The sequence below is a fragment of the Lolium rigidum genome, chromosome 5 (genome assembly GCF_022539505.1).
Source record: "Lolium rigidum isolate FL_2022 chromosome 5, APGP_CSIRO_Lrig_0.1, whole genome shotgun sequence".
In the NCBI taxonomy this organism is placed as follows: domain Eukaryota; kingdom Viridiplantae; phylum Streptophyta; class Magnoliopsida; order Poales; family Poaceae; genus Lolium; species Lolium rigidum.
In genome coordinates, this window is record NC_061512.1 from 97,404,344 (window position 1) to 97,423,987 (window position 19,644).

Sequence of the window (19,644 nt, forward strand, 5' to 3'; positions counted from 1 at the left end):
GTTGTGGCTACTTACCTAGTTTTAGTTAAGATATACCTCACTTCACATACTTTCTCTTCATGATTATCCTATATCAGCTGCGGTCTTATTATACCAGCTGCGACTTCACTTGTCTATTTTCCTTCTTCCAGGGTTTGTTTTGCAAGAGAACCACTTGTTGACACTATGAAAATAGTATTTTAAGTGACTTCACTTGCATTCCCTTCTTCCATAAGGAATATGGCTCCGCTTCTACTGCTCCATATTCACTATTTTTCTCACTTCCATGATACTTCCATGTTGAAGTATTCCTTGTTTAAGGATAGAAGTGAGTTTTGATTGGTCCTTCCTTTAGAGTATTGTGGTTGCTTCCCACAATTTTACTTCCTTCTTTAAGTGAACCATCATCTTGACTTCAAAAATCTTCAGATTTCGTCACTCCCTCACACGAATACCTTTACCCTCTAGACCTATAACATCAAGTAAGAGCTTGATATTGCAACATGCATTTGCATATCAAAGTCAAACTTCATGTATGGATCTAGTCAATCAATGAAGGTTCAAGAAAATCCAAGAAAATCCAGCTTTGTGTTTATAATACACATCCTTATATGCCTGAATATAATAAGTTGGGTAAGACATCCCTAAACATCGGTGATCAGATGTGCAGTATATAACACCACATAAGATAGGCTTAGGTTGTGATACTTAGCACTTATACGTGAATTTCTACTATTTGTCTCAACATTTATCTTAATTGCACATTTGCAATGAGACAAACTTGAAACAAAATGGCTTGGGATAGTTGAAGTTAACCTAGTTTTCTTTGGAAGTACTAACAAAATAGTATACCCTATATGTGCTATTGAAGACTACCTCCTATAATACAATTAGTTCTAACATGTCTACTCTAAACACATGATTGTTTAGAATATACCACCTATAACTCTAGGATTTCTCTATGTGATATGCTCTAAATAAGCCTTCTTTAAATTAAGGACTATGGTTCTAACATACTTGATATAGTTATTAGGATTTTAAGGCCTAAGCTTTCGAACTATTCCTTAAATCCTACTCCTCATCATACTTCTATTAACTCACTTATGATGTTCTACTTCATCACATCATGATTCTCAAGTGAATCATATATGATTACCAACTCTACCATAAAAAGTAGACTTATATAACTCCTATCACTCTTCCTTACCTCCTATGATTGACTTATCATAGATCTAAACTACCTCTTATAACTTATCTCCTTTACTTAATATCAGTCACTTGGTATTCTAAATGACTTTTACTTAACCTTAACATGCGTTGGTATACTTCTTCCAATAGGATATTTTCCTTATGGTTGTATCCTCTCTTTGGACTACCATGTATTGTATACCAACTGTGGTCTACTATCACCAATTATCTTAAGCTCCAATGGTGTTCTAGTTATTTGGAATGAAGCAAGATAACTAACTAATTTTATTTAAGAAAGATAGATAAGAAAGATTGACTCAAGTGTGTCAGGATTATTCTCAAGTGAATACCCATCTCAAGTCATAAGAATAGTTGGTTTAGCATAGTTGGCTTAGCTAAAACACTTCCTATAGACACTACCAAACCTATAGGTCTCCTTTAAAGGGTTTTAATCCTAGGGTCAAAGCATTTGCTCTGATACCAGCTGTGATGACCCAGCGTACCACTGCATGGTGTAGTACACAAGTCGTTGACATAACACAAGTGAAACACCGTTCCACTCATATTACATCTCTCAGAGTGGTACAACAGAAACATATGCGAGTCCAAGGTATGTCTATAGAAGTACACACGAACTGTTTACATAAGATCCACACAGCCTCCTACTTTACAGTGAGGTAAAAATTCAAATAAAGCTCCAGAAGAACGACTCGTAGTCTATCTTATTGCTAACTCAAGTTTAAGAGCTACTTGGCTTGATATAGAATTCTAGCTACTTAGGTGCTAGGATTAGGGAAAGGTTCCCTTCTATTCCTAGTCTAGGTTTCCCTTATAGTTGGTGCGAAGTTAACTCCATTGACTTCTTTGATTGGATTCTTCATCTTGTTGCGGTTGACTCCTTTGTCTTCGAGTTCCACGGTAGTTTCTCCTTCGGTGCATTGCTCTAAGAAGGGGTTCAAACGAGATAGAATGAGTACGAGCGTACTCAGCAAGTTCATATTAGGAAATATGTGTATCATGCACTAGCTACAGCCATAGACCGGAAAGTCATAGGCCAATGCAAGTTTTCATAAACATTTCTTCAAAAGGTTTATTTTATTCTGAAAACTATGCCCGTCAGTCTTCACAGGTTGACTAGAACTTCGTGGAGTTCCTTTCCTGCCGCGTTCGCAGTTCCCTTCCCGGAACAGGGAGTGACAGCCACAATTCGATATCACTCTGCAGAGGTGCGTTACTTTTCCCATAAGAGATCTTATCCTTGTTGCCATCTGCCGAGACGCGCTTCCGTCCACACTTCCTTTGGTGTGAGGCCAGGTGTAAGATCCAAGCCCACACCGCCTTCTCCGCGACCGCAAACCCACCCTTTTGTCCGACCCTACACCTCCAGTAGACTTCCCCGATAATACGGCTTTACTCATGGTGTACTCCGGACAATCCTTCATAGATCGGAAGAGATTAACATCACCAATGGATGGGGATTTAAAAGGATTTCCCAACCTATTGCGGCAGTGCCTCCAGCACCCCACCGTCTCTCCGATCCGTTGGCGTGCAGAAGGGAAAAGATACGGCTGGCTTCTCCGGAGCCATTATAGATCTCATGGTCAACGCGGTTTGTACGGCGCTAGAATCACTCGGACGGCATTGGTAATTTAATCCTAGGGTGATATAACCCATTGCAATGGAACCTCCACCATATCAACACATACCATGGTTCCATTGCCAACCACATAGTCATATTCATAATTGTAAAATAATACTTTGCTTTTCAATGCATGAGTGATAAGTATAGTACTTTGCATATAGTTTGATAAAAATAATCAAATGACATGAGCAAGCGATGAACTTGCCTTTCTTGACTGCAAGGTTATGCGGGCAAAAGCTTCGATACGTGATAACTCCAAATTCTGAAATACCATCATCGTCCGGTAAGGACAATGTTTAAAGAACTCGGCAAAGATGCTATAATGCATAGTATGAGATGCAATCGTCCCGAGCGTAAGCTAACCTTGATGATTTAAGATATGTGAGTTGTAAAGATTTCTTTAGGGTTGGTTGCACTTTTAGAATGGTTCTCAAACAAGGTTCTTATTAGGGTTTGGTTATATTAGCATCATAATCAAGTGATATAAGACATCATAACAATCATACACATAAAGAATAGTAGTGGAATAATATGTGAAGAACAGTTGTCAATTTTAAGTTCTACAGGACATGGTTGATGATTACTTATACTATACTTCAAAAGAATAACTTTTGAAGAACATGTTAATTAAGAAATAATGAGTATTTCAAAGAAGGATTAGGGCTTCTAAGGTTTGATTGACATTTGTACTTCAAAAGAATAACTTTTGAAGAACAGGTTAAAATAAGAAGATGAACTAATAAGCATAGGAACTACGTTTAAATAGGAGCTTACTAGTGACTTCATTTAGGGTTTCACTAATAGGAACTGGTTGGGTGCTTAAATTGAAGTGATTCTACATGTAGACAAGTATTAGTAGGTTTATTACTATGGTTTCTCCTAAGCATATCATATCAAAGGATGGTTATCAAGGTGGTTGCTATGAGTTAGCTACTAGGTTTACTATGACTTCATATTTGCTTTACCAAATAATCTCTAATAGTTTCTAAGCTAAGTGGTTTATCATTTCCTAAGTAAGGTTTAGTTGAATAGGAATATGTGCTGTGATTTGCTACACAAAGTTGATATTAGGGTTTATCATTATGGTGCTACTAGGGTTTGATGATTGAGGTTGATCTTAATGGTATGGTATAGATGATAGTGGTCAATGGTTCTAATTCAATTAACAAGTTAGGGTTTATACCTAGGTGATACTAGTTAATCATATAGGTTTTAATTAAGAATAGGAACATGAAATGATAATCTCATGTGACTTGGTTTATGCTAATGGATCACAAGCATGCATTCATTGGTTTCTTACTAGGGTTCTATAGGTATAGATGAAGCTCACATGATCACATGTGATAAGCAACTAGGGCTTTAGAGTTACTACTAAAGTGTAAATGATCACATGGGTTAAATCCTTAGGGTTTTAGGTTTGCAACTACTATGGATGAACACATGAAATAATGAGATCAATGTCTTACTTAAATTAAACTTAGGGTTTCTAAATTATGGCACAACTCCTAAAATGATAATTTGTAATAGAGTTGTGGTTACTAATTACTTTGAATCAAAATTAGTAATGGTTTGACATTTTATTAATCTTCACAAGATTTGATAATTAGAGTATTCCTATTTTGGTTTAATTAAGAATCAGGGTTTAATAATTGTTATTAGGGTTTAAAATAATCAACTTGTTAACTAAAGATGTTTAAGTAAATAAGTTTTGATTTACCAAAATAATATTGGCTTATAATCTTTTCTTGAGGTTTTACTATTTAAAGAAAATAGTAAATGGTAATTTGTAAGTTAGGGTTTATGAATTACCAATAATAATTAAGTAAATGTAAATATGATAAATAAAATTGATCTTAATATTTTACTTAGTTACTGAATAGTTAAAATTTAATTTTGAGCTTCACTAATTATTGAATTCAAATTGTATTTTAAATAAGTGAAATGGCATAATTAATAAGATTAAAAATAAGTGAATTTTTATTTTGACACACATTTTTGTTTTATATTTTATTTGAATAGAGTTTATTTTTGTGAGCATTTTGATATATTATTTGCATTTTTCTGAGTTGAAATGAAATTTCTATGAATTTGCAAAGTTTCAGACATTTTCTGGAATTTGAAATAAATAGAAATACTAAACATACCGATTCAGTTTTAACTAATGTCACTGACCAGTGGGGCCATTGACTGGGTCGGTTGCCACGCGGGCAAAGACCGAGTCAACGACGCCGGGGAGACCCCACATGCCACGTTGGCATCATCGGCGGTTAAACGCCGGCGGCCGTAACGTGGTGGCGCGGCCGATTCAGGGCTCCCCTGGATGCGCGGTGAAGTGCATCTGAACGAGCACAACAAGGTGAAGCTACTGGTGGTGGTCGTTTCCGCGGGGAATCACCGGAGCGTCGCCGGCGATGGGTACCGCGGCGGTGATCTCCGGTGAGATGGCTAACTCGGGCTACCGCTAACCAAATGAGGCAAATAAGAGGTCAATCGATGCGTCTGCTCACCCTGGTGCTGATGGTGTGGTCGGCGGTGTCGATTGGCGAGGGAGACGAGCTCGATTTTGCCAATACCGGCAAGGTACTGAGAAAGGGAACGGCGAAATTGGATCGATCCCGAGCTCCCCTTGACGCGTCTTTCCTCTCAGATGATCTACGTGAAGAGGCGCTTCTCCTCGGCTATACCACTGAGCTTGGGGTGGCCTACATCTTGCTCTTCGTCCTCGACTCCGGCGGGGTACTCGCGGACGATTGTGGTCATCCGGGTAGGTTAGAGAGGGAATGGCGAGGCAGCGAGGCATTAGGGTTTCGGTGCGGAGCTCGGGCGTATTTATAGGCCATGACGAGGTCTAGTTCGTCACCTCGCCGGCGGCGGTGGCCGGGATGTCTCGATGACAACCGAGGTGGATTGGGCGTGAATCTTGGCGCCAAGAGATAGACTCGGACGTGAGATAGATTGGGCGAGGTTCGGAGTGACCGACAACGTCCGGGGTTGATCTTATCGTCGGCGAGGACGTGGCGAAGCTTCTCCGCGCGCTCGTCGCCACCGGAGAAGAAGACGACGCCCCTTTTCTTCTGTTCGATACCGTTTCGTGGTTTGGGCTGAGTTCGTTCGTGGGCTGGGCCGAGTCTGGGCTGCTGCTGGGCTACGGTGGTCCAGGTAAGCCAGGTGAGCTTTCCCTCCATTTCTTTTTCAAATTTCTGTTTTCTATTTTTTTATTTTCTATTTGATATTTCTATTTGAATTCAGATTTGATTTCTATTTTGTTTTGTAAGTTCAAAACTATTTTAATATCAATATCATTTCATGATAATACTTACTGCACAATTCTTTTGTTTTAAACAACTATAGAATTTTAATTAAAGTGACACTTAGTGAGGTTTAATTAACAAAGAAATAGGTTTAGCTTTTTATCTCACTTTCTTTTTAATTTAGGAACCAGATCTATTTAAATGGTTTGAAATTTATAGCTGGTGCATAATGAACACATGATTAGGTTGAGCTAGTACTTAATAATATGGATTGTTCACATATAACTCTCCTTATGGCTAGAGTTTAAAATAAATGGCAATGAGAATGGATTGGTTCATGATTTTATGTAAATAATTGTTTCCAAAGGTTTAAGAATATGGTTGGCTTCACTCTGTGTTAAATAATCTTGCTTAGCAATTCTGGCTTGGCTTATTACTTGTGATACATGATACACAAGTTAGGTAACAATATTTTATGTGGGTTGGATCCTATGGGAAATGGTTTAGGGTTTTGCATATGCTTCACTAGTTGAAGTATAAAATAGGCATGAGGTATGGCAGGGTTATAATTATAATCCAAAGTAATACTTGGATTGGTATTTAAATGTGGTCTAGGATTTTAGTAGTGATTACCAAGGTGATACACAACTAGGATTAGAATATAAGCATAAGCTAGGTTATGCTAAATTGGCTAGGGTTACTCCTCTACACAAGGTATGAGGATTGGTTTGGGATTAACTACTAGTGATATACTTATTATTTTATGTGATAGATGAGATCTATTAATAACATGGGTTTAACTGATCATCTATATCTACAAGGTATAGTCATGCATTAGACAATATCCACTTATTCCTCACTAATCACTCTTTATCATTCCTCTCATCACACTCACTTAGATTCTTAGGTTTCTAATTAGTACCAAATTGTGATGATTATGGAATTGGTTTACTAAGGTTCTACTCAAGAGATGATGATATGATCCTCTAAATATATGGTTTGCCTAGGGATTCTACCTTGCAATATTCTCGTAGCTTGTTCTTCAGGAATTTCGATAAACCTTCTTCTTGTGGTATGCCTCCACCTCCTAGCTTCTTCATCTTGATCCTAGCTAATTCATATGGAGTGGCTCTATGTGTTTGTTCACATGTATCATGCTACAAGATGAGCAAAGGGATGAAGGGTGTGGCTCTATTTATAGGCTTGGGCAAGCTCTAATATCATGACACATATGTGGTGACTCTTGTTTTAGTGGGATGAGTAAGGTGCTTGGTTGTCATGCTCTCATCCATAGCAATCCTTTGAGCATGAGGTGGCAAAGCTTGGAAAGCAAGTCATGTAGATATTTTCATCCTATGTGGCATGATCATTATCCCCTCATATGATTTATTCTTGGATAGCCAAGTGGCATTTGCTACTAAATATCTTGTGGATGGTTTTATTATTTGTTGATGAGTCACTATATTATATTTGATTGAATTTATATTATAATATTGGTGAAAAGGTTAATGTTGAGGGTTATTTCTCAAGTTTGGATAGTTGGTGTTTGAATTCACCAAGGCATGACCATATGAGTTTCAAAATACTCATAGTTAGTTTTATTCAAATAGTTTGAACTATAATTCGTAATGTAAATGGATTTAGTTTTATGATATTCCATATACTTAATAAGTTATGATTTTAATAAGAATGTGTGGCTTTTATGCACTTTAGACCCTGTGGTTTACCTTATTTATAAGTGAATTAAATTACACACAAAGGTAGTTGCTAACTTTTAAGTGTTAATAAGTTAGGGCTTGATTCTTAAAGAATGTGTTGTTGCAAAGCTAATTCCATTTGATCTAATCCATAGATCAAATCATCTCTACCCAAAATAAGGTTTTAGCAAAGATCACAATGAAGTTTATAGCGCTTGACTCGATGATCTACTTCAGTTCCAGCAAGTCAAGTGAAACTTCAGTTACTGTGGTAAGTTTTATTTGAAAGCGCGAAAATTCCCCGGCTTTTCTATGCATGAATGCAATGCACACTTTGGTGTTCTCTCATTTTATTGCCTCTAAACCTGGGATATTACAGGGCGCGTTGCTCATTCACGAGCATAATGTCGCGTAGATTCCCGTGTACCGTGGCTTGGTGAAGGGACGCTCGACGGCCTTGGGTCGCAAAATAGAACGTGGCCACGAGATGCTCTTCACCAACTACTTACACCACGACAAGGCTTTACTCACACCGCAAATGTTTCGCTGCCAGTTTCGAATGTCCAGACCGTTGTTCAACCAGATCATGGATGGAGTCAAGGTCTATGACGGCTACGTACTTCATCTGCAAATAGGATGCACTAGTTGAGGTGGGGCTGTCTTCTTACCAGAAATGGACGACAACAGTTAGAATGCTTGAATATGGTGTTGTCGGTGATTATATAGATGAGTATGTGCGGATAAGCGAGTCCAGCTGTATACGGAGAAGAATATCTAAGACAACCAAATGTAGCACAGCCCATCTGTTGTCAATCAATGATGTAAGGGGTTTCCTGGGATGCTAGGTAGCATCAATTGCATTCACTAGGAGTGGAAAAACCACCCACTCGTTTGGCAGGGGCATACAAGGGGTCATTCTGAGGGGTGTCGTTGCTTCACATGACACACGGATTTGGCACTCATTTTTTGGAATGGCTGGCTCACATATTGATATCAATGTGCTACAACTTTTTTCGGTGCTTGATATGATTGCACATGGTCAGTCCTCATGTAGAGTTTTAGGTCAATGGTCACCAGTACAACAAGGGGTACTACCTAGCTGATGGCATCTATCCACCTTGGGCTACGCTCGTGAAGATAATTCGGCGTCCGAACGGAGAGAAGGAGGCAAAGTTTGCTAAAGAGCAAGTAATGGCCAGGAAAAATGTTGAGCGGGCGTTTGGTATCATATAAGCTCGTTGGGCTATCATCAGTCACCCTGCTAGAACATGGAGTGTGTGAACCATGTGGGAAGTGATGACCGATTGTGTGATCATGCAGAATATGACTGTTGAGTTAGAGCAGGATGATTCACTGTTTGACAAGGATTGAGAAGGCTAGGGAGAGTTGGTTGGTCCTCCGGGTGGTCCGGCATTGTTTCAGGATAACCTTCATGTGTACCATGAAATCCGTGACATTGCACCGCTAGCTTCAGGCTGATTGAGTTGACATTTGTGGGTGCATGATGGCAACATTGTTGGGAACAACAATGAAGAATACCCTACCTAGGCCTCTTTGTATGATTGACCATTTTATTTGATTCATAGACTTTGTTGTTTAATTAGTGGACGATATGTCTGTAATAAATTTGAATATTTCACTTTACTTTATCTATTTTTTACTTGATTTATTTGACCATTTGGCTAAAATGGCCACATTGCCAACTTATTTGGCCGCGATCCAGATGTGGCCGTGTGGACACAGCGTGCGACCCAAAAGGCATGTCGAGCGCCATCCCTCATGTGCCCATCTGCGCGGTCACCCATCCGGTCAAAATAGGACACAAAATGTGTCCTATTTGGGTGGCCGCGTTGGAGATTCCCTAAGGCATCTCCCGACGCAAATGTACGCGCAGTTGATAAATGGGGTTGCATCCTAGCCTAGCGGCCCGACAAAAAATGTTCGGCTGATCCGCGGGGACGCAAATGCGGCCCAAATTTAGGGTCAAAATGTGTCGGCGCGATGACCGTCTGACCGCTCCTTCCTACCTCGGGTCCGCCTGGCAGGGACCGTCTGCTTCGTCCTTTCCACCGCTTCGTAGTACTAGCGGCCTCGGATCCACGTTGTGAACACCAAATTAATAGCACACAACACAACGATGCAGGTTCCCTAGGCCTAGCGATGGGTACCCAACTTAGTACGCGCCACCCGCCCCCTCGGCTGCCTCCGACGTATAAAATGGAATGTGAGACGAATCCATTCCCGCATACAACCTTAGCTGCTGGCCGTGAGGTCCTTTTCAACGGGAATAGATTTATGTACCTCGACTGGGGCTTTGACAAATTTGCCCGCAAGCACAACCTAGTGGTCGGCTGCACTTCTTCTACGAAGTTGACAGCGAGATGAGTGTCAAGGTGTTTGACGACTCATCCTACCGCAGGCACTACCACAACGATAACAACGGTAACCGTGACGACCGGCTGTAGGTTGTAGGGTGTTCTTTCTTTGAAGTGAATATGATAAGGATCAGTTGAAGCCACTAGTGATCCACTAGTGTAGGTTTCTGGATTTTTGTCCATCGAAGCTAGTGTAGCAAAGACGCACGGGTGTTCTTTATTCACAATGAAGAAGGCTAAGGGCCAGCAAAATTTATGTAACATGTCACAAAACATGTTACACCTCCATCAATGAAAAATTATTTAAAACTAGTGAAATGCGTTCTACCGCTGAACACCTTACACCTCCAACGCAAGCGGACAGCCATTGTCTGAGGCCTTTTTTGTATCCACAAGCCCACGCAAGTTTATTGACCGAAATGGGTCCGATTGTTTTTTTATGATGAAAGAGTCTCTGAACTCTGAACTCAGCTAGACAGTTGCGTTGCGTCGCCCTGGCGTCTTCTCCGTTTTGTCCGGCGCAGATTTTAGTCTTCCCGAAACGGAACACTGTAGCCGACCCAGTGGAAGTCGAGCTACGTGTCGTGTCGGCACCGCTGCACCGCCGCGCCTAGACGTGGGAGCACCCTCTGCTTGCCAGCGCGTGTCCTGGAATATGGCTAGGTGGCCTCGGGACCTGCACTCCAAGGTCCAAGCTCGATCGACTCCAAGTCCTGTATCCCTCTCTCGATCCCTATAAATCCCGGGACGATCTCGTCATGTTGGATAAGCACAAGCAGCCGCTGTAGATCAAACATCTGATCCAACCACTCACTAGCAGATCGAGCAGAGAATCGGTGAGCAATGGAGGCGACCAAGGAGAGGCGGGAGCAGCAGCAGCGGAAGGCCGCCGGCGCCGGCGAGGACGGCGACTCGGTGCAGCTGCCGACGGAGACGAGCCCGTACGTGCAGTACAACAAGGACGACGGCCTGGAGGACTACAAGATGCGCGCCTACGGTGCCAAAGGCCACCTCCCCGTCTCCGACCTCCCCCACGGCGGCACCGGCACCGACGCGCCCACCATCCCCGGCACCGCCCTCCCCACTCAGCAACTCAACCTGCACGGGCGCCAGCAGCCGCAGCGTGGGCAGGGTGGGGACGCTGGCGCTGGCCGCGCCGACGAGGCGGCCACCGACACCATCAACCGCCACGGCGTGCCGTAGTTCGATCGTACAGTAGCTGGCTAGCTTGATCCTCAAGCAGTGTTCAGTGTGCCACATGGAAAAACAATAAAGTTTGCTTTGAGCTCCTACTTGTTGTTGCTCGAAAAATAAGAATCTCATTGCTGGTTTGTCGCTGATGATGGATCAGCCTGCCTAACCCCTATTTGCAATGGAAAATTGGCCTGCGAATATTATTTTGCTCTGCTTCATCAAATGCTTTTCGATGTCCAAACTCACATTTGGCGCATCTGGCGCTTCAAAATCACCATCATACTCTCGGGCACTAGGCCGAACCCAATTAAGCCCGATCGAGCAAGCAGCAGAAGCTAGCCATCAGCTGCAGCCGTTCGCGCCGAACCCAATCTTCTGGTTGGCCACGTCGTACACCACCGCGAGCGTCTTCTGCTGCGTGTTCCCGAGGATGCCGACGTCCGTGCCGTCGCCGTTGGGCGCGAACGCTAGGCACGCCTGCGACGCCTTCGCCACGTACAACACCCCGCTGAAGTCGAGCTCCACGGTGGTGCCGCCGGCGAACACCAGTGCCAAAGACGGTATCTGCACCGTCGTGTGCCCCGTGAAGTCGTAGCATGTGTCCAGGATGGACAGCGCCGGCGCCTTCTTGTACCTGTACCTGCCCATGGAGCGCGCGAACGCCGTACGGAGCGCGGCGTAGGCGCGCGGCGGCAGCCGGGTGATCACGGTGCCGGAGTCGATCACCGTGCCAGCGGACGCAAACACCACCGGAGAGATCCTGACCGCCCGCCCGCCGACCTTGACGGCGACGAGATTGACGTAGTAGAACGACGGCGTGTCGCGGCGGGTCGCCATCGCCGTGAACCGCGCGTTCCCGGGTGCCGACCTGCCGAGTGTCAGGTACCCCACCCCGCTCGGCGACGACGGGAGACAGTAGGAAAAACCCGCGCCGAACTTGGCCGCCGCTTGGGACGACAGCGACACCTTCTCGCGGCCGAGGCCGACGAGCCCGTCAGTCTTGCCGAACAGCCCGGTGTCCTTGTCGCCACAACCGAAGACGAAGCCCGGGAGCGTGTCCGATGGCGTCCCCAGCGTCAGCGTGTCGCGCGCCAGGTCGCCGTCGGTCTGCGACTGGTCGCCGTACACGACCTCGTACCGGCATTTCTTGTCCCGCGAGCAGCTATGCGAGTCGAGCCCCTGGCACTCCGGCGCAACACAGGTCACAACGGAGTATGTCTTCGATCGAGCCGGGTCGAAGAGCGGGTCCTTCTGCTCATAGCAGTCCGAACACGGCGTGCACTGCACCCACGAAAGGTCGCTGCCGGTGTCGAAAATCACCGTCATGTCCCTGGCCGGCGTCCCGAGGCCAACAGACACGACGTAGTTGCCGGTGCCGAGGGAGATGCCACGCTGCGCTGGCAGGGACACGCCCTTCACGGCACGTTCGGTTTGGTCGAGCACCGTCGACACGGCACGGATCTTGCGGTGTATGGAGTCTACTCTGGCCTGATCATGGTACAACAACTCGATGTGGGGTGGCGCGCCGCCGCGCGAGCGCGACTGCAGTGGCGAACACGGACCGTGCCGGTGGACGACGTTGAGGACCGTCGAGTTTGATCCTGCTGCAAGACAGCCCAAACAAAAATTAGCTACTCCCTCAGATCCGAAACAAATACATCGGAGTTTGAATTTAAATTTAATGGTTTTGCTTAGCTCTCAGCTAAGTTCATGTTCTATAAATTTTTACACTATTTAATTGTATCGTGATTTGTGCATATGAGTTGTAAGTTGAGTTGCAACTAAGGTTTCAGTTTTAAGTAGAATTGTAATTTAATATTTTTTAGTTATAAGTGGGAATGCAACTAAGAAAAATGCTCGTGTTTCATGCTAAGTTATAAGTGGTTGGAACTGAGATTTAATAACATCTTTTGATTGAGAAAATCTAACTGGTCTACTGAGAACTAGTCGCATCCTAAAGTAAACTAAAATCACAACAAATATTATGGATTTGCGGCAGGAGTAATTACTATTTTGGATATTTTATTTGTCCTTAAATCAGCTATAAGATAAGACTGTGATATAACTCCTCGTAGTTATACAACTCGAAGCAAAACAAGCACGGGGACTATGTTTTGATTTTGAATGATGTTTGCAGTCATCGCGACGGCGAAGCTCTTTGTGTGATCTGATAAAGTATAACAAGAAAAACGTTTGTATGTTTATATTGTTGATCATGACGTGATCACATTAAATAAAATCGGTCTGTTAAGCTACTTAAGATAATTAGATCAGAGCTTTGTAGGAAGCAACTCAGACAGGCGCATTTTTTTTGAGGTAATTCAGACATGCGCACTTGTTCATAAACAAAGTGGCTATTCCATTCACAAGGGACCAAAGCGACTTAGTTAACGACCTTTGAGGCTTTGACTTGTTGAGGCTTTGACTGATAATTGCCTCCCAGGTGGTACCTCGGTGCAAAGACAGGGTGCCGATCCTGTTCTCCTATGTCTGAGACTCGAAAATTTCGATGGCAGCAGCCCTCTCCAACAGGAGATGGACCCGAGATATATCAGGAGGCCTTCCTGCCCAAGCTCTCGCTAGTAAGCTTTGGGACATAGTCACCAACACCACACTAGTAGCAGGCAGGCCAGATAAAGCCATCTGGAGGTGCACAAGGGATGGAGAGTTCTCGGTCACCTCAGCATACAAACTGTTCTTCATCGCCAATACTCCATTCGCGTGTGCCAAGCCCATCTGAAGATCTAAAGCACCCATGAAATGCAGATTCTTTATGTGGTTGGTAGTGCACAAGCGCTGCCTCACCGCTGATAATCTGGAACGGCATGGGTGGCCAAACAACGGCACCTGCCCTCTCTGCCATGTATCAGCTGAGGATTGTACACATTGTTTACCCATTGCCGCTTCACGCAACAAGTGTAGCACCAGTTCCAATCATGGACAAAAGAGGACTTCTCCACTTCGAGTGATATTTTCAGAGAAACTGAAGATTGGTGGCTGATAGCGAGGGAAAGAGCCCCCAAAACTCTGCGCCGATACTTCGACACCGTGACCATCCTGGTTCATTGGAGGATATGGAAAGAGAGAAACGCCAGAATTTTTCACCAAAAGTGTAATACGGTGGAGCAGGTCTTCGAGTTGATCGTTGAGGAGCTCCATGCATGGAGGGCAGCTGGCTGTATTATCTCTCACTAATAGAGCCTCGTTGAGAAGGCTATATTATGGATCACTATTTAAGCCCCTAGTTATGTCTGTGTTAGAGCATCTTCAATCGCGTCCCCAAACCGTTCCCCAAAGCGATTTGGGGCGCGCCGGATAAAAAAACGTTCCCAGCCGCGTCTCCTAAAGCCGATTTTTGTTCGGCGCGCCCCGATACGGTGTCCGGTACCCCGAGCCCGTCCCCGCCCCACAGGGGACGCACCGGGGACGCCAGGCGCACCGAAAAGTGAGGCGGGGAGTGGCGGGGCCGACTCGTCAGCGGCACATTGAATTTTAACCTAACCGTCGCCTACCTCGCGACGAAAGTTATTGGCGCGCAGCGACGGTGCAGTTCCTGCAGAGGCGCATCGAAGCGTTTCGTCGCGCCTAGCTCTGCGTGCCGGCGTTAATAAGCGCCAACGCTGCCCCGCCTCCCTTCAGCCTATAAAAAGGGCCTCCTCTCATCGTCCCTCTCACACACAAACCCCAGCGCCCTCTCCCCAACCCTAGCCGCCACCATCTCAAGAGTCGACGCCATGGCTGGTAGAGGCGGAGGCCGAGCTCGCGGTCGTGGTCGTGGTCATGGCTGCAGCCGCGGCAGAGCTGCACGCTCGTCGTCGCCTGCGACGCCGTCGTCGTCCTCATCGTCAGACATGCAGGACGAGGAGGGGCCCGTGCTGTTCGAGTTCATCGTTGTCCTTGAGGGCGACCCACACGGCATCCAGAGGCTGCTGGACACCTTCACCGACTTCTTCGCCGATGATGAGCGCCCGGGCTCGCTGCATCTGCGGAAGGATGGCTGCCGCTGCTGTCGGTGGATCGTCGACGTGATCTACGACGCGCGCAGCAAGATGTACCTCCACATCGGCTGGGAGAAGTTCGCGCGCTACCACCGCCTCGAAGCTGGCTTCGTGCTCGTGTTCTCTACTTTGGCGACAGGAACATGAGCGTCAAGGTGTTCGACGAGACGCGTTGCCGCCGGAACTACCACGGCGACAACGCCGAGAAGGACGATGATTGAAGAGTGTTGTTTCTTCGCAGCGAATATATGCACGAAGGTTTCTGGATGTTCTTCCTCGGAAGAACCAACAGGGGCACCCTCACCAGCTAGATTATCCGGTTTGGGTGACTGGGTGTACCCTCGAGTGTTCTTTCTTGGCAGCGAACACACGAAACTTTCAATGTCCGGTCTAGTTAGGTTTAGTTTTTTTTGCAATGTTTTATATTTGTGTCAACTATGGTTCAAACTATGTATTAGTTTGTGGAAAACCATGTTCTAAACTATATCTTCATGTAAACCACGTTCCAAATTATGTATTAGTTTGTGGAATATTTCTTCTCTTTATTGAAATAAAAATGCAAAAGAAAAAAAAAGTATTTTAATATTTGGGGGCGGTGTTTGGGGGACGCGGCTGGGAAACGACGTCCCCAAACGCGACACGAATGAAACACGTCCCCCAAATGCTCAATCCGGCGCCGTTTGGGGGACGGTTTGAGGGACGCGATTGGAGATGCTCTTAGGTTCGGCGTGGAGTGATGCATTGCATAGAGGGCAGCAGGCTGTATTATCTCTCACTAATTGAGCCCTCTTTGAGAAGGCTGTATTATGCCTGTCTTAGGTTCACGTGGAGTGTTTTCTCTAGCTGCTTGTAGCCAGCAACCTGCGGGCTAATCTCAAGCCCATGTAGATACTTGTATTTCGACTTCTTCTTTCTTCTTAATAAAATTCGCCCTATGGCCCTTCGAGACTAGTTGAGAGACTTGCTGGCATTTTCTTTTCTTCACCAGTATGGCCTGTGTCAGCGCTTTGCGGTAACCCCATACAATAATCGTTGGCGCTTTCACTTGTGCATTTGGCTACCAAATGAAACGTGTAAGAATTATAGGCAATCTAAAAAAATCATGATATAAACATAACAGTGTGTTGCATGCGAAAGAATTTCATATCCAAATTCAACCCCCAATATGAAATCAAAAACCAAAAAATGCAAAACAAGTTGTGAATAGTAAAGCCACCATAGATTGAGTAGCTAATGGTTTTTTTTTTTTGACAAACCTGGCCCTTTGGCAAAACAAACACCTCATCTAACCTTCAGCGAAACTACTTCAAAATCAAAATTGTGCAGGTCGGTGCCACAGATTTCCATTGGCAGAGCAGGTCTGGGCAATAGCGTGTGGCGGCGAGCCTAGGTCAATGTCAATGCCATTGGTCCCGAACACATGTAGTCATTCTCTGCCAAAATACTTGGCACCGACCTGCATAGCTTCGCTCTATCCTTGTTGGTGCCGAACCCAGGGATCAGATTCTGAAATAGTTTCGCCCAGGGTTGCATGAGAGCCCAGCGTTGCATGAGGCATTAGTTTTGATCAGGGGCCAGATTTGTCAAAAATATATACTAGTGGGTGATTTGTATTATCCACATGCTAAGGATTAAAGGCTCATATCTGAATTGTAAAAAAGACCGATAAAACGCAACATCTGTCAATCCAATGTCTCTTGCGAGCCTGGAATACGTTTTCAGCAAGGCATGATAATTGGCGGTAGCTTGTTGTCATGGTGTTTTTTTTCAATCGTTAATCTTCAAGACTCCAATCTTCTGTAGGCACGGTGTGAGTGTTGTGTCTGTTATTTTTCTAGTTTTAGGTTGAGCCAAAATTAATTTAGAGTTGGCTTGACTCCGGAATTTTAGGTTTTGCGTCGTGATCCCTACATCTTAGAGTTGCATATGGGGTTGCAATCGCAATCAATTGCCAATTGCACATGAAAAAACTCTATGATGCCATCTGATCAAGAATTGACATAATTCTAAGTTGACCAGGAATTAGTCAAGTCCATTTGTATGTGTCTATTTTTTTCATTAGTATTTCTGAAAATTAAAATGATTGGTGCCATGATTGTCCAATGTACAAATGAACATTCCATTATTGTTTCTTGAGTTGTCGATTTAATTAGGACTTAAACTTATGACATGATATATTCGTGTTCTCGAAGGAACATTTATTAATTAATCATTAGTACAATGTTCTGGTAGTCCTTTAAGTTAGAACGCACAAAATTCTAGAGCCCCATTGAAACAGAAAATTTAGGAGAAAAATCGGAACCGCAATCCTTATTGAAATTTCCTACTGCTACAATTGGATTATAGTATTTTATGAAAAATCTGATAGTATAGAATTCTCCTAAATTTAATTTGGCTCCCGGATACATATGCTTGCACCAATCAAAAAAACATGTGTTTAAGTGTTCGTACAATTTCAAGAAAAGCCAATATTTTTTTTGTAGATGTGAAAAAGACAAAACATGTTTCACAGGCGAACCATTGCCGTCTCATTGCACTTGTACTTCCTTTGTCTTATAAAAATTATCTTAGATTTTCTAATTATAGATGTATCTATATACTATTTAGTGTTTAGATACATTTAAATTTTGATAAACCTAAAATAATTTTCATGGGGTGGTGGGAGTATGTTCCTTTTGATTCATGTGCTCTCTGTATCTGCATATGTGTTGTTTCCTCCGTTTTAATATATATCCTATATTACTTCTGTTTTGAAATAAGTGTTATAACTTTGTCTAAATATGGATGTATTTAGATTTCAGACGTATTTTAATGTATAAATACATTTATATCTTGAAAATGTGTTGCTTTCTTCACCGGCATAGCCCGTGTCACTGCAGTACATTTTTTATGTGGACTATGTACGAAATAAAATGAGTGCACAAACGTACACAAATATGTATACAAACACCTTAGGATTCGGAACGACTGATACTAGCGGAGCGGATCAACAAGCGAAATGATCGATCGAACAATATACGAAGCTAGCAGTACCTGTGGACGGCGTGCAGACGGCGGCCGGCAGAAGGGAGGCGACGCTGACGACGACGTGCCAGTTCGGGTCCGGGCTGCTCGTCCTCATCTCCGCACCAGCAGCCGTCACGCCGAGCCGGCGAGGCGAAGCTACCAGAGCCACGGCGATAAGCAGCATCCGCGAGACCGCGCCGGAGAACACTGAGGACGTAGCGCCTCGACGCAGCACGGCGGAAGCCATGATCATCGAGCAGGAGCACAGCCCAATAACAGCTCCGTGTGTGTGATCTGTGCACTTGATAGCACACGCACTGCTTATATAGCGTTGGTGGCTAGCTAGCCGCGCGCACACTAGCACCAGACGAAAGTCCCGACGGTGTCAAAGTCAGCAATCACCACGAAACGTACGTGGAAAAATTAGGTGGCGTGCCACCGCCGGTGACTGCGCCGGCGCGGAGCGCTCTCCAGCTCGATGGGTGACCAGACCACGACGAGATGAGGTGAGCGTGTCACCTCGGACGCGATCGCGCGCACTGATAAGCACAACAAAAGGCGAGGCCAGCCCTGTCGTCAAGATCTGGCCGCGCCTTTTCGCCCCGATTTGGGCGAGTCGTCTGATCCTCCGTTGATCATTTCGCCCTGATTTGGGTTGCTCTTTGGTGGTGGTGACTGGTGAGTGCATATGCACGCTCTCCTCTGGTCAGCCTGCGGTGATGGACGTTGCTTTCGATCGTCCACTGCGCCTGCGAGCAAGAGAGCCGACAGCCTGAAGTGGCGATCATGCGCTGACACGAGGAAGTGCATGTGTAATCATGCGTTAGATTGGAGTACTAGTTACCAATTTCCGGTATACGCTGGTAATTAGAGGAGTTCGGCCTCAGCTAGCCAGTTGTCAAACTAGATATGTAGAAGTAGAACAATGGGGTGGCCTCTCTATCGAGTTTTGGTGGTGAAATATAACGAGTGTCCACATGCCTAACCGCAAAGCTGTTGTTTCGCTCACCCTCCTTGTTACTTGGAACGAGCGTAATGCAAGGATCTTCAAAACCAAACATATGCCGCATCTAGTTCTTCTAAAAAAAAAAGGAAGTCCGCTTGTGGGTTGTGGGAGCGGACCGTTTGGGTCAAATCATGCCGGGATAGTAATCCCACTTTGTATTCTATTAGGTCTGAACCATCTTATCAAAATACTTCTTAATTAATAGATTGAGGCTCCTGTTTAAAAAAATAGATATGTAGAACATATATTGATGTGTTACATTGATGAAATGGGCAAATAATTTTCTTTGTTTAGGGAAGAGGAACCCA

General features: G+C 44.5%; 2 protein-coding genes across 2 annotated transcripts; one reads left to right on the top strand and one right to left on the bottom strand.

The window, feature by feature from the left end:
• The first annotated feature begins 10,975 nt into the window (after window positions 1–10,975).
• On the top strand, window positions 10,976–11,335 carry LOC124653562. Its single transcript, XM_047192621.1, has one exon. The coding sequence runs from the start codon at window positions 10,976–10,978 to the stop codon at window positions 11,333–11,335; it is 360 nt and encodes a 119-aa protein (XP_047048577.1).
• Window positions 11,336–11,520: 185 nt separating this feature from the next.
• On the bottom strand, window positions 11,521–18,605 carry LOC124651163 (aspartyl protease family protein At5g10770-like). Its single transcript, XM_047190298.1, has 2 exons — window positions 18,358–18,605; window positions 11,521–12,930 (listed from the first exon to the last, which is right to left on the bottom strand). Exons 1-2 carry the CDS (start codon window positions 18,581–18,583, stop codon window positions 11,669–11,671), a joined length of 1,488 nt encoding a protein of 495 aa, XP_047046254.1. The 5' UTR covers window positions 18,584–18,605; the 3' UTR covers window positions 11,521–11,668.
• Between the last annotated feature and the right edge of the window lie 1,039 nt (window positions 18,606–19,644).

What these genes read in the sequence shown, in the direction of transcription:
- LOC124653562 (XM_047192621.1), top strand. Translation starts at nt 10,976, where the DNA reads ATGGAGGCGACCAAGGAGAGGCGGGAGCAGCAGCAGCGGAAGGCCGCC.
- LOC124651163 (XM_047190298.1), bottom strand. Translation starts at nt 18,583, where the DNA reads ATGATCATGGCTTCCGCCGTGCTGCGTCGAGGCGCTACGTCCTCAGTG. An exon ending in CGTCTGCACGCCGTCCACAG is followed by an intron (nt 12,931 to 18,357) that starts GTACTGCTAGCT and finishes GCTGTCTTGCAG; the next exon opens with CAGGATCAAACTCGACGGTC.